Source organism: Orycteropus afer, unplaced genomic scaffold (genome assembly GCF_000298275.1).
Source record: "Orycteropus afer afer isolate SDZICR_OR568_19922 unplaced genomic scaffold, OryAfe1.0 scaffold00077, whole genome shotgun sequence".
NCBI lineage: Eukaryota > Metazoa > Chordata > Mammalia > Tubulidentata > Orycteropodidae > Orycteropus > Orycteropus afer.
In genome coordinates, this window is record NW_006921664.1 from 10960236 (window position 1) to 10972252 (window position 12017).

Here is a 12017-nt window from a genome sequence, read left to right on the forward strand (position 1 = left end):
AAAAAAAAAAAAAAAAACTGACTGTCCCTTTAAACTGAATGAAACCTCAGTCAATCTCCAGCTAATTCACACCCAAATTCCTGAAATTTACATGAATATGTATAGAGTCATTTCTTGAACCTTACAAAAACTGTACCACAACCCCCACTCAGGAGTCAGATTTCAGTATGGCCCTTGTCTCCTTACCATGTGCATGGTAACAAATTATCTTTCTCATCTCTCAAGTACTTGGTGTGAGTGAACTGATTCTGCTTGATTGCAGGGACTCACTTTAGTCCGACTAACTTTCATGATTTTAAACCACGCAGTATCCTCTTGTTCTGTTCAAATGACTGCCTCTTAGTCTATGTACAGATTCATCATGAGCACAATTAAGTGTTCTGGAATGATTGTTCTTTGCAATGTTCTCCATAATTTGTTATGATCCACACAGTCGAACATCTTTATGTCAATAAAACACAGGCAAACATTTTTCTGGCATTCTCTGCTTTCAGCCAAGATTCATCTAACATCTGTAGTGATATCTCTTGTTACATATCCTCTTCTGAATCCAGCTTGAATTTCTGGCAGTTCCCTGTAGATATACAGCTGCAACTATTTTTTAATTATCTTCAGCAATATTTACTTGCATCAGATATTAATGATATTGTTCAATAACATCCATACTCTGTTGGATCACCTTTCTTTGGAACAGGCACAAATATGTATCTCTTCCAATCAGTTGGCCAGGTAGGTGTCTTCCAGATTTCTTGACAGAGATGGGTAAGCGTCTGCAGCACTGCATCCATTTGCTGACGCTTCTCAATCAGTATTCCAACAATTCATGAAGCCTTGTTTTTTGTCAATGCCTTTGGCTCTTGATCATATGCTACCTCCTGAAATGACTGAATGTTGGTCAATCCCTTTTGGTACTGTTGATCTGTGTATTCCTTCCATCTTCTTTTGACTCTTCTTGCATTGTTCAGTATTTCGCTCATAGAACTTTTCAAAATTGCAACACAAAGTGGCTTGAATTTTTTCTTCAGTTCAACTTGAGAAATGCTGAGTATGTTCTTCCTTTTGGTTTTCTAACTCCAGGTCAATGCACATTTCATTATTCCATTTTACCATGTCTTCTCAAGCTGCCCTTAAATCTTCTGTTTTCTCTTTCACATCATCATTTCTTCCACTTGTTGTAGTACTCTAGGTTCAAGAGCAAGTTTCAGAGTCTCTTCTGACATTCTTTTTGATCTTTTCCTTCTTTCCTGTCCTTTTAATGATCTTTTACTTTCTTCGTGTATGATATCCCTGATCTCATCCCACAACTCTTCTGATCTTGTCATTGGTGTTTAATTGACAGTTAGCCTCAAGTGTATTGTTATGAACTCTTCCACTTTAATAAAATAAGTCATTCACTTTTACTGATTTCTTTGTAAAATTAACTAAGTTTAAGCCTAGGGGAGAGTAAAGAGGGAAATATCTTTGGAATATGTAAGAAGAAAACTTAGAAACTTAGGAATATTTCAAAGACAAATACCTACCTCAGGCCCTGTGATATGCATCAGACCAGAAACAGCAGAAGCAATAGCATCATAACCAGCTCGCTGAGACATGGGACCTGTCTGACCATACCCTAAAACAATGAGAAGAAAACATACATTCAGCACTACACAATTGTTCAATACTATGTTATAACCATTTGTACCCACATAGGAATAAAGAACACAGGGAAAGGTAACCACAGGGAGAAACTGGGAAGAGAGATGTTATATTATGGGGATTGCAATACCAGGAAACAACATGTGTATGCACTATTGAATGGAAAATGAATTTGCTGTAAACTTTCACCCAAATTTAAAAAAAAAAAAAAAAAAATTGCATCCAGAAATCTTGCAGCTTTTTTTTTCCCCCTGTTAGATCTATACCGTCCCTTGAAAGGAGGCAGTAAGGATTAATTATGAGGTTCTACTCTTCATGGCTTTACACTCCTGACTTACAGGCCAGATTCCACCTGCATTAAGTGTTTTGTTTGGCCTAGAGAATATTTTCTAATTTTTTTTTTTATTTATTTGCCGTGGTAGTTAAGGTTGTATGTCAACTTGGCTGGGCCTGGTTGAGTGGTTGAGCAGCCAGATGTAGTTATTCCCCATGGTGAGACTGGTCATTAACTCCATGGTGGAATCTACTGGAAGAGCTGAGTAGCTGCTTTAGGGATGTGAGCTGCTTCTAGTATATAAAAGCAACTTTGAGGAAGGTCTCCAGCTTTTTGGCACACTTGAACTCTGCATGTAGCCAAGTCTTCATTCAGTGCCTGCCATGCTCTGCTGATCTCAGGACTTTCAATGAATTTAATTAATAGCCTGCCATGTGGTTTGGTAATATCAGGACTATGCCTTTTCATTTGTCAACCTTGGGTTTGTCAGCTTCAGCAGCCAGCAGCTGCCTGAGTGAAGAAAGCCTCCAGCTTCCATGGGCTGGGAGCTAGAGGCAAAGCTGAAGCCCAGGGTCGAGGGGCTTTCACCCAGCCTCTACAGCCCACCACTTAGAACTCAGATTTCTAGCCTCCAAAACTGTAAGAGAATAAACTCTCATTTGTTAAAGCCATCCCATTTGTGGTATATTCCTGTCAGAGCCAAAACAGCTACCAACATATAAAAATCAGAACTTTTGCATGAAACATAAGTATCTTCTTTGAAAAATCAGAAAATAAATTCAAAACTAGGCCCACATTCTCACATGACAACAATCAATGAGAATTGAGTAACAGCTGCCCCCTTTTACCCAAGGCATGAGTTCTCCAACTGGCCACAGTCTCCACCACTCCTCACTACATACATCTCAGCTTGATTCACTCATTTAACTTATCCACTGGACATCAACAGGCACTCGTTACTCTTGATTCATACAAAACAATTTAAATAATTAAGCAATTAAAAAATAAGCAATGTCTCCCTTATTTCTATTTATATATTTTCTCAAATATACAGAGAAAATATATTGTTGTTATGTGCCATTGAGTCGGACCTGACTCACAGCGACCCCTCCTTGGGTTTCCAAGGTGGTATCACTACAGAAGTAGTTTGCCCAACCTTCCTTCTGAGGAGTGGCTGGTGGGTTTGAACCACCAGCCTTCTGGTTAGCAGTCAAGTGTCTTAGGCACTATGCTACCAGAGCTCCTAGAAAAAATATAAATGATGCTAAAAAAAAAACTGTACATAAATAAAACTATTACATTTCCTAATAGTGCAGTGTTAAGCATATGGATAGGAAATGTCATTTGTTTGTTTGTCATCACCAAGATGCAGAAGAAATCACAAGAAATAATTTTTCCTGCTTTCCTCAGTCCTGGTACTTATTAATGAATTAAGGTTATGTTAAGAGCTACATGAATCTGTCTTTAAATCTCATATATCAACCAGAGAGACTCTCTGAAAGGGTAGCCTTATTTGTAGAAGAGCTTTCTTTACCCACCAGCTATTTGCTGAAATTCCTTGAATATCTTGCTTTATAAAGATAAGGAAAAGGCTGCCTCAGGGACTTTACACTTGGTTCTCCTTCCACTTGGAAAGCTCTCTCTCCTCACTCTTTGTATCCATATGCCTCACTCTGTCATCTTTCAAGACTCTACTTAAATGCCTCCTTACAAGGGAGACCTTCTCTGACTAACTTTTACCCTGTTGCATTTGTTTTCATCGCTCTTAGCACCACAAGATATATAACAATTTATTGTTTATTGACTTACTTCCTGTCTTCTCCCCACTAAAATGCATGCTCCAGAGTTTTTGTTTTCTCTTAGATTCATTGCTGTATCCTCAGCTTCTAGAACAGTGCCCAGCACAGACTAAGTGTTCAATAGTATTTATTGAATGAATGAATAAATGAATAATTGTCATATAAAATTATTTTTTTCAAAACAAGCAAATAATCCATAAATAATTAACAAATAAAGAAATTGTCAGTTAACCTACCTAAAAACATTTGCTACTGAATATGGTCTTTGTCAGACCACAAAATCCCCAGATAAAACTATTACTTTATAATTAAGAAGTTAAAATAGTTTAAGATTAAAGGATATTTCTCATTATTGACAGAAAAAGAGTTACACTTTCTCTCTTATATTTTCCTATGGAAAATTTTAATCATAAATAAAAATAGAATGCTATAATAAACTCAACAACCAGCTTCAGTAATTCATGGTCAATCCTATTTCTTCTATAATTACTTTTCTATTAAAACTATCCCAAGGAAGGGTCACTATGAGTCGGGTCCAACTTGACAACACATAACAACAACAACAACACAACATGAAGAAAAAGTAAAATCATGAAAACAAACAAAAACAGTCCGACTCAACGGCAGTGAGTTGAGTTAGTTATTGACTTGATTCTAACACAAGGTGACCTCATGTGTTCAGAGTAGAATTGCATTCTGAAGGGTTTTCAATATGGCTATGATCTTTAGTAGAGCACCAGGCCTCTGGGTGGATTTGAACAGCAAATCTTTCAAATAGTAGCCAAGCACGTAACCATTTGTGCTAGCCAGGGACCATGTGCCACCGACGGACCCCTAAAACTATGAAATACCCCCAAAGTGTCTTGATTCAGGTAAAAGCCAATTATACAAAGTCCCAGCCTCTGCTATGTTTGTCTTCCAATTTCAAAAACAAAACTTGTAAATTCTGAATTTTTTTTTAATCTTAGAAAAATAATAATGGGACATGAAAAGAACATAAAGGGAGATAAAGTACAATTCAACATTCTCCATGCAGAAATATGGAAATTAATACCAAACTTTAGAGAATGAATTTATACTCCAGAGCAGCAAGTTTGCTGCTGAAAAGGGCATCCTAGACCAGGGATCTTGGTCTTCAACACCATGGTTTTAAACCACAGGTTTAAACTCCAATATCAAACAGGTCTCCTGGAGCAGAGAAGCTGCCACCCTAAGGAAGAAACACTCTGTGGCCCATGAGACACCACAGGAAGTCAAGGGGAGGAATTAAGATTTAACTGGCTACAGATTGGGAAAATCAAGTACAGTGCTCTTAGGATTCTGGCCAGGGCCCAAATCCCTCCAACAGGATAATTTGAAGCCCCACACCATCCACACAACTCTAAATGGAGTCTTCCAAGTAAGGGCTGCATTAAAAAGTGCTTAGAAAAATCAACCAACAGCTTGCTAAATCAAAGTGTGCCATAATAGTTGCCTTCTCATACAAATTCCCTTTTTGTTCAGCCTACACCAAAGAAGAGGCACAAATATATTAATTACTTTAAATTACAATTTCCAAGTGCTTCTATTAAGGAGAAATAGAAATATAGTAGTTACTCTCTTTGGAGGTAGAATGGCACAATGAATAACAGGATGTGTTTCAGGATTAAGAAAAATGAGATTCAAATTACACTCTGCCAACTTCTATATCTTCAAGAACTCACTTATCTCTCTGACCCTCAATGACTTCATTTGTAAAAGGCCAATATTCATATTCAACTTATAGATTTCTTATGAGGAGTCTATTTGATAAGATAGCACAAGCACAGTGCATTTTACACTGACAATTCAATAGACATAGTTAATAAATCAGCATTAATCAATATGCTAATAATATATTAGCTTACTTTTTTCAGAAAATATAGATAATAATAAAAAGAAAACTGCTGTGAGGTATGTTGAAATTATGTGAACAGATATTGTAATCATTGTACTTAAATATTGTTTAATAATCCACAAAAATCCAAAAGAGTTTTTGTACTTGGAATCTGGCATTTGTTCATTTTAGAGAAGAAACTGACAATAAAAACAATACACACATTTCTATAATATGAATCAAAAATTATTTCTCCTCTTTCACTTTATATTTCCCAGACTATCTGAATACTGATTATCAGTACTATCAACAAATATTTATGACAATAAATAAATGGAACGTTTAAAAATCAGGAACTATCATTATTAAAATGCCATTTTGCAAAGATTATTCTGTTGGTAAAGGGCAGATTGGAATTATTCATTGATCATTTAATAAACACCTGAAAAATTGGTAAGCATGCAGTCCAGATCGAATTCTAAAAACAACTATGATCAAAATACCAATTAAAGAGGAAAAATGTAAGCATATCAATTCTGTATGCATGTAAAGGAGTAAGGAAACTGAAGGAAGTCATGGAAAATAAAACAGGAAAACCACGTGCGTGCGCGTGCACACACACACACACACCACACACACACATTCATTTTAAGGAACAACCTCGCCATCTTGTGGCTTATATAAATACTGACCATAAAGCAAATCTGTTGCATTTCCAGCCCTATAAGCCTAAGGCACTCAACTGCTAACCAGAAAGCTGGCAGTTCAAACCCACCAGCCACTCCTCGAAGGAAGGTTGGGCAATCTACCTCCTTAGTGATACTGCCTCGGAAACCCAAGAAGGGGGTCGCTAAGAGTCGGATCCAACTTGATGGCAAACGTAACAACCACCACAAAGTAAAATTAAGAAGTTCTGGTGGCTTAGTGACTAAGGCTGCTAATCAGAAGGTTGGCAGTTCAAACCCACCAGCAACTCCATGGAAGGAAGAGTGGGCAACTTACTTCTGTAAAGATTTACCACCTTGGAAACCGAAAGGGGGTCACTATGAGTCAGAATCGACTCAATGGCAGTGAGTTTGGTTTTGTTTGTTTTTTAAGTAAAATTATGTGGGAAAGTAAGCTAAAGGGAAAATATTTTTGCCCAGAATACAGATGATCTTGTCTTCTCACCCCATGTTTAGTTCGGTTTTCTCCTTTAATTGTATCTAACTTTGTGTTTATCTTCTTTCATTATCTTCTGAGTTTTCAGATGGTAGAGCTACTATTGGTGCTTTTTTTTTTTTTTTTCCTGTAACTCCTATGACACTTGCCATAGTGCTAAACACTCTATCATTGCTTAACTTTTTGGAGGGCTCAGATCCCTTTCACAAACTAGTGAGAAACTATGAGCTCTTCCTAGGAGAAATAAATTGAACATATGCTGATACATTCAAAATGTTGTGAGCCTCAGAACGCCATTCATGCACTTCTTGTTAGGGTCTGGTTAAGAGCTCTCCGTAGTGTTGTTGGTAGGTGCCGCTGAGTTAGTTCTGACTCACAGAGATGTCATGCACAAGTGAACAAAACACTACCTGGTCCTGAGTCATCTTCATAATCATTGCTATGCTTGAGCTCCTTATTGCAGCCACTATGCCAATCCATCTCATTGAGGGTTTTCTCTTTCTCTGACCCTCTACTTCACCAAGCATGATGTCCTTCTCCAGGGACTGGTCCCTCCTGATAACACATTCAAAGAACATGAGACAAAGTTTCACCATCATTGTTTCTAAGGAGCATTCTGACTGTAATTCTTCCAAGAGAGATTTGTTCATTTATCTGGAAGTCCATGACATATTCAATACCCTTCACCAACACCATGAGTCAAAGGAATCAATTCTTCCTTGGTCTTCCTTATCCAGCTTTGAAAGTATATGACACAATTGAAAATACCATGGCTGGGGTCAGGCACACTTCAATCCTTAAAGTGATATCACTGCTTCTTACAACTTTAAAGAGCTCTTTTGTGGCAGATTTGCCCAATGCAATACGTCATTTGTTTTCATGTTTGCTAATTCCACGGATTGCGGACCCAATTAAAATGAAATCCTTGACAACTTCAATATTTTCTCCATTTATCATGATGTTAAGGAGCTCTAGTGGTATAGTTGTTAAGACATTTGGCTGCTAACCAAAAGGCCGATGGTTCAAACACACCAGACACCCCATAGAAGAAAGGTAAGGCAGTCTGCTTCTGTAATGATTTACAGTGTTGAAAACCCAATGGGGGTCACTGTGAGGTGGAATCAACTTGATGGCAGTGAGTCTGGTTTCTTTGAGATCATGATGTTGCTTATTTGTCCAATAGTGACGATTTTTGTTTTCTTTATCTTGAGATGTAATTCATACTGAAGGCTGTACTCTTTCCTCTTCATGAGTAAGTGCTTAAGTCCTCTTCACTTTCACCAAGCAAGGTTGTGTCATCTGCATATCGCATTTCCTTAATGAGTCTTCCTTCAATACTGATGTCACTTTCTTCTTCATATAATCTAGCTTCCCAGATTATTTTCTCAGCATACAAATGGAATAATATGGTAAAATGATACAACCATGGTGCACATCTTTCCTGATTTTAAACCAGGCAGTATCATTTTGTTCTAACAACTGCCTCTTGGTCTCTGTACAGGTTCCTCACAAGCACAATTAAGTGTTCTGGAATTCTCATTCTTCAGGATTTCATCCATCATTTGTTATGGTCCCCACAGTTGAATGCCTTTACATAGTCAACAAAACACAACTAAATATATTTCTGCACCACCTGTCTGTCAGTTTGTCATACTGTGGTGGCTTGTATGTTGCTGTGAAGTTGGAGGCCATGCTACCCAAAGTTCAAATACCTGAAGGGTCATCCATGGTTGACAGGTTTCAGTGAGGCTTCCAGACTAAGACAGACTGGAAAGAAGGAAGGGGTCATCCACTTCTCAAAGATTTGGCCAGTAAAAACCTTATGAATAGCAGTGAAACACTGTTATGTTGCCAGAAAACCCTATAAATAGCCCTGAAACATTGTCTGAATAATACCAGTAGATGAGCCACTCATCCATTTGCTGAAATAACTCAATGGGTATTCTGTCAATTCCTCATTTTTCACAAATATTCTTTGTTCTGGTTACCTAGTGCTGCTCTGAAAGGAATATACCACAAATGGGATGGCCTTAACAAACAGGAGTTTATTCTTACAATTTGGAGGCTTTTAGTCCAAGTTCAAAGTGCCAGGCTGTAGGGGCTGGGTGAAAGCCCCTCAACCTTGGGGTCCAGCTCTGCCTCCTGCTCCCAGCCCACTGGAGCTAGAAGCGTTTCTTTACTCAGACAGCTGTTGGCTGCTGAGGCTGAGAAGCCCCAAGGTTGACAAGTAAAAAGGCACAGTCCCAATGTTACCAATCCACATGCAGGCCATTAAGTCCACCGTAAGTCCCAAGGTCGGCAGAGCATAGCAGGCTGCTGAGCAACAACACGGCTACATGCAGGGTCCAAGTGTGCCAAAAGCTAGAGACCATACCCAAAGGCTTCTCCTTATATACAGGAAGCAGACCAAATACCCAAAGGCAGCTACCCAGCTGCTTGTGGTAGATCCCACCATGGAGCTGATTGCCAGTCTCCTCGTGGGGATTAACTACCACCAGCTGCCCAGCCACTCAACCAGGCCCAACCAAGTTGACACACAAACCGAACTACCACATTCGTCAATGCAGCTTTCAGTTCTTCCTTCAATACCATTGGTTCCTGATCACATTCCACCTCATGAAACAGATAAAACATTGACCAATTCTTTTATGTACAGTGACTCTGTGTATTATTTCCATTTTCTTTTGATGTTTCCTGCATCATTCAATATATTGCTCATAGAATCTTTCAGTATTACAACTTGAGGCTTAAATTTTTTCTTCAGTTCTTTCAGCTTGAGAAATACTGAGTGTGTTCTTCCCCTTTGTTTTCTAACTCCAGATCTTTGCCCATTTCATAATAACTTTAGGTTATTGAGATGCTCTTTGAAATCTTCTGGTCAGCTCTTTTATCTTGTCATTTCTTCCATTTGCTTTAGCTATTCTCCATTCAAGAGCAAGTTTCAGAGTCTCTTCTGACATCCATTTTGGTCTTTTCTTCCTCCTGTCTTTTAATGACCTTCTGCTTTCTTCATTTATGATGTCCTTGATGTCATCCCACAATTTGTCTGGTTTTTGTTCGTTGGTGTTCAGTGGGTTAAATCTGTTCTTCAGATAGTCTCTAAATTCAGGTGGGATATAATCAAGGTCATATTTTGGCTTTGTGGACTTGTTTTAATTGTCTTTAGCTTCAACTGGAACTTGTGTATGAGCAATTGATGGTCTATTCCACAGGCAGCTCCTGTCTTGTTTTGGCTGAAGATACCAAGCTTCTCCATCGCCTATTTCCATAGATGTAGTCAGTCTGATCCCTGTATAGTCTATCTGGAGAGGTCCACTTGTATAGTCGGCATTTATGTTGTTGAAAAAAGGTGTTTGCAATGAATGTCATTGGTCTTGCAAAATTCTGTCATGTGATTTCTGGCATCATTTCTATAACCAAGGGCATATTTTCTAAATATTGGTGATTCTTCTTTGTTTCCAACTTTCACATTCCAATCATCAGTAATAATCAATACATATTGAATGCACGTTTGGTTGATTTCAGAGTGCAGACGTTGGTAAAAATCTATAGTTTCTTCACATTTGGCTTTAGTGGTTGGTGGATAAATTGGAATAATAGCAGTATTAACTGGTCTTCCTTGTAGGCATCCTACCACTGACAGCACTGTACTTCAGCATAGATCTTGAAATGTTCTTTTTCATGATGACTGTGATGTCATTCCTCTTCAATTTGTCATTCTGGAGTAGCAGCCCATACAACTCTCCAATTCAAAATGACCAACGTCTGTCCATTTCAGCTCACTAATGCCTAGAATTGTTGTTGTTGTTGTTATGTGCCGTCGAGTCGGACCCGACTCATAGCCACCCTTCCTTGGGTTTCCGAGTCAGTATCACTACGGAAGTAGGATTGCCCAATCTTCCTTCCAAGGAGTGGCTGGTGGGTTTGAACAGCCAGCCTTCTGGTTAGCAGTCAAGTGCTTTAGCCACTATGCTACCAGAGCTCCTCTTCCTGGAATACTGATCTTTATGTGTTATATTCCATTTTTTACAACTTCAAATTTTCCTAGATTCATATTTCATACATTGCACATTCTGATTATTAATTAATGTTTTCAGCTGTTTCTTCTCATTTTGAACCATGCCACATCAGCAAATGAAGTTCCAGAAAGCTTTAATCCATCCATGTCATTAAAGATGATTCTACTTTGAGGAGACAGCTCTTCCCCAACTGTATTTTGAGTGCCTTCCAACCTGGGGGACTCATCTTCCAGCACTATCTGAGACAATGTTTTACTGCCATTCAAAAAGTTTTCCAATATTATGTTGAATATTTCACTGCTATTCATAAGGTTTTCAGTGGCCAATTTTTTTCAGAATTGGATGGCCCCATCCTTCTTCCTAACAAGAAGATACTGATAACCTCCATATCTTCAATAACAATGGCAATATTGACCAAATTATTATTATAAATTATGCTTTGTCCATTGTATCATTCAATTCACACAACCATCCTATGAGTTAGCTACTATTGTCCCTTTTTACAACTATAAAAACTGAAAATTTGAAAGGTTAAGTAACTTGCCTATGGTCATGCAGATAGGAATTGCAGAGCTGGGATTTCAATGCAAGTCTGCATCCTTAAACACAAAGATATGCTGTCTGTAGCTCAGAATCTCTCCTTATCTCTCTATATATGTTGTTTACATGTGCATGGGCATCTCTACCAAAAAGGCCAGAGCACCACAAGCTGAAGATGTCCTAATTAGAAATCATTATCAAACATCAGTCATACTCACAAGTCACTAGCCTAGACTGCTCCTTCTCCTGCATTCATTGTTTCTTGGAAATAAATATCACCTATACATTGACATGATTTTGAAACCTAAGAGTAATCCTGAACTCTTTTCTTTCACCAGCTTCCTGTACCCAATTGATCACTAATTCCTGATGATTTGACTTGCCAAATAACTGCCAAATCTAACCAAGCCCTTATGGCTTTAACTTACCTACTGGTTCCTGATCTCAGTTTATTCTTCACATGGCTAAAACAGTCTTTAAATATGTGATTCTCATCAAGTAATACTTCTTATTAAATTTCTTATTTAACTGCCTAAAAGATAAAATAATAATTCCTTAGTAGGAGTCATTGTGTCCTATACGATTTAGCCTACTCACTGCTTACATCTTATTTTACACTACTCCTCCAAAAACTTATATGTAATATAGCTGTTCACCAAAGATGCAAGGCACTTTCATGCACTCATTTGACCCTCCTTATATGCCATTTTAGGAGCTCTGGTAGCATAGTG

At 38.1% G+C, this 12017-nt stretch overlaps 1 protein-coding gene across 1 annotated transcript in view; it reads right to left on the bottom strand.

Annotated features, from left to right (window-relative positions):
- SUGCT (succinyl-CoA:glutarate-CoA transferase) overlaps positions 1-12017 on the bottom strand; it is a 1528177-nt gene that overhangs the window by 1338698 nt on the left and 177462 nt on the right. The window contains exon 7 of the mRNA XM_042780991.1: positions 1521-1612. Within this exon, the coding sequence (XP_042636925.1) occupies positions 1521-1612 (92 nt within the window). The remainder of the gene's footprint in view (positions 1-1520; positions 1613-12017) is intronic.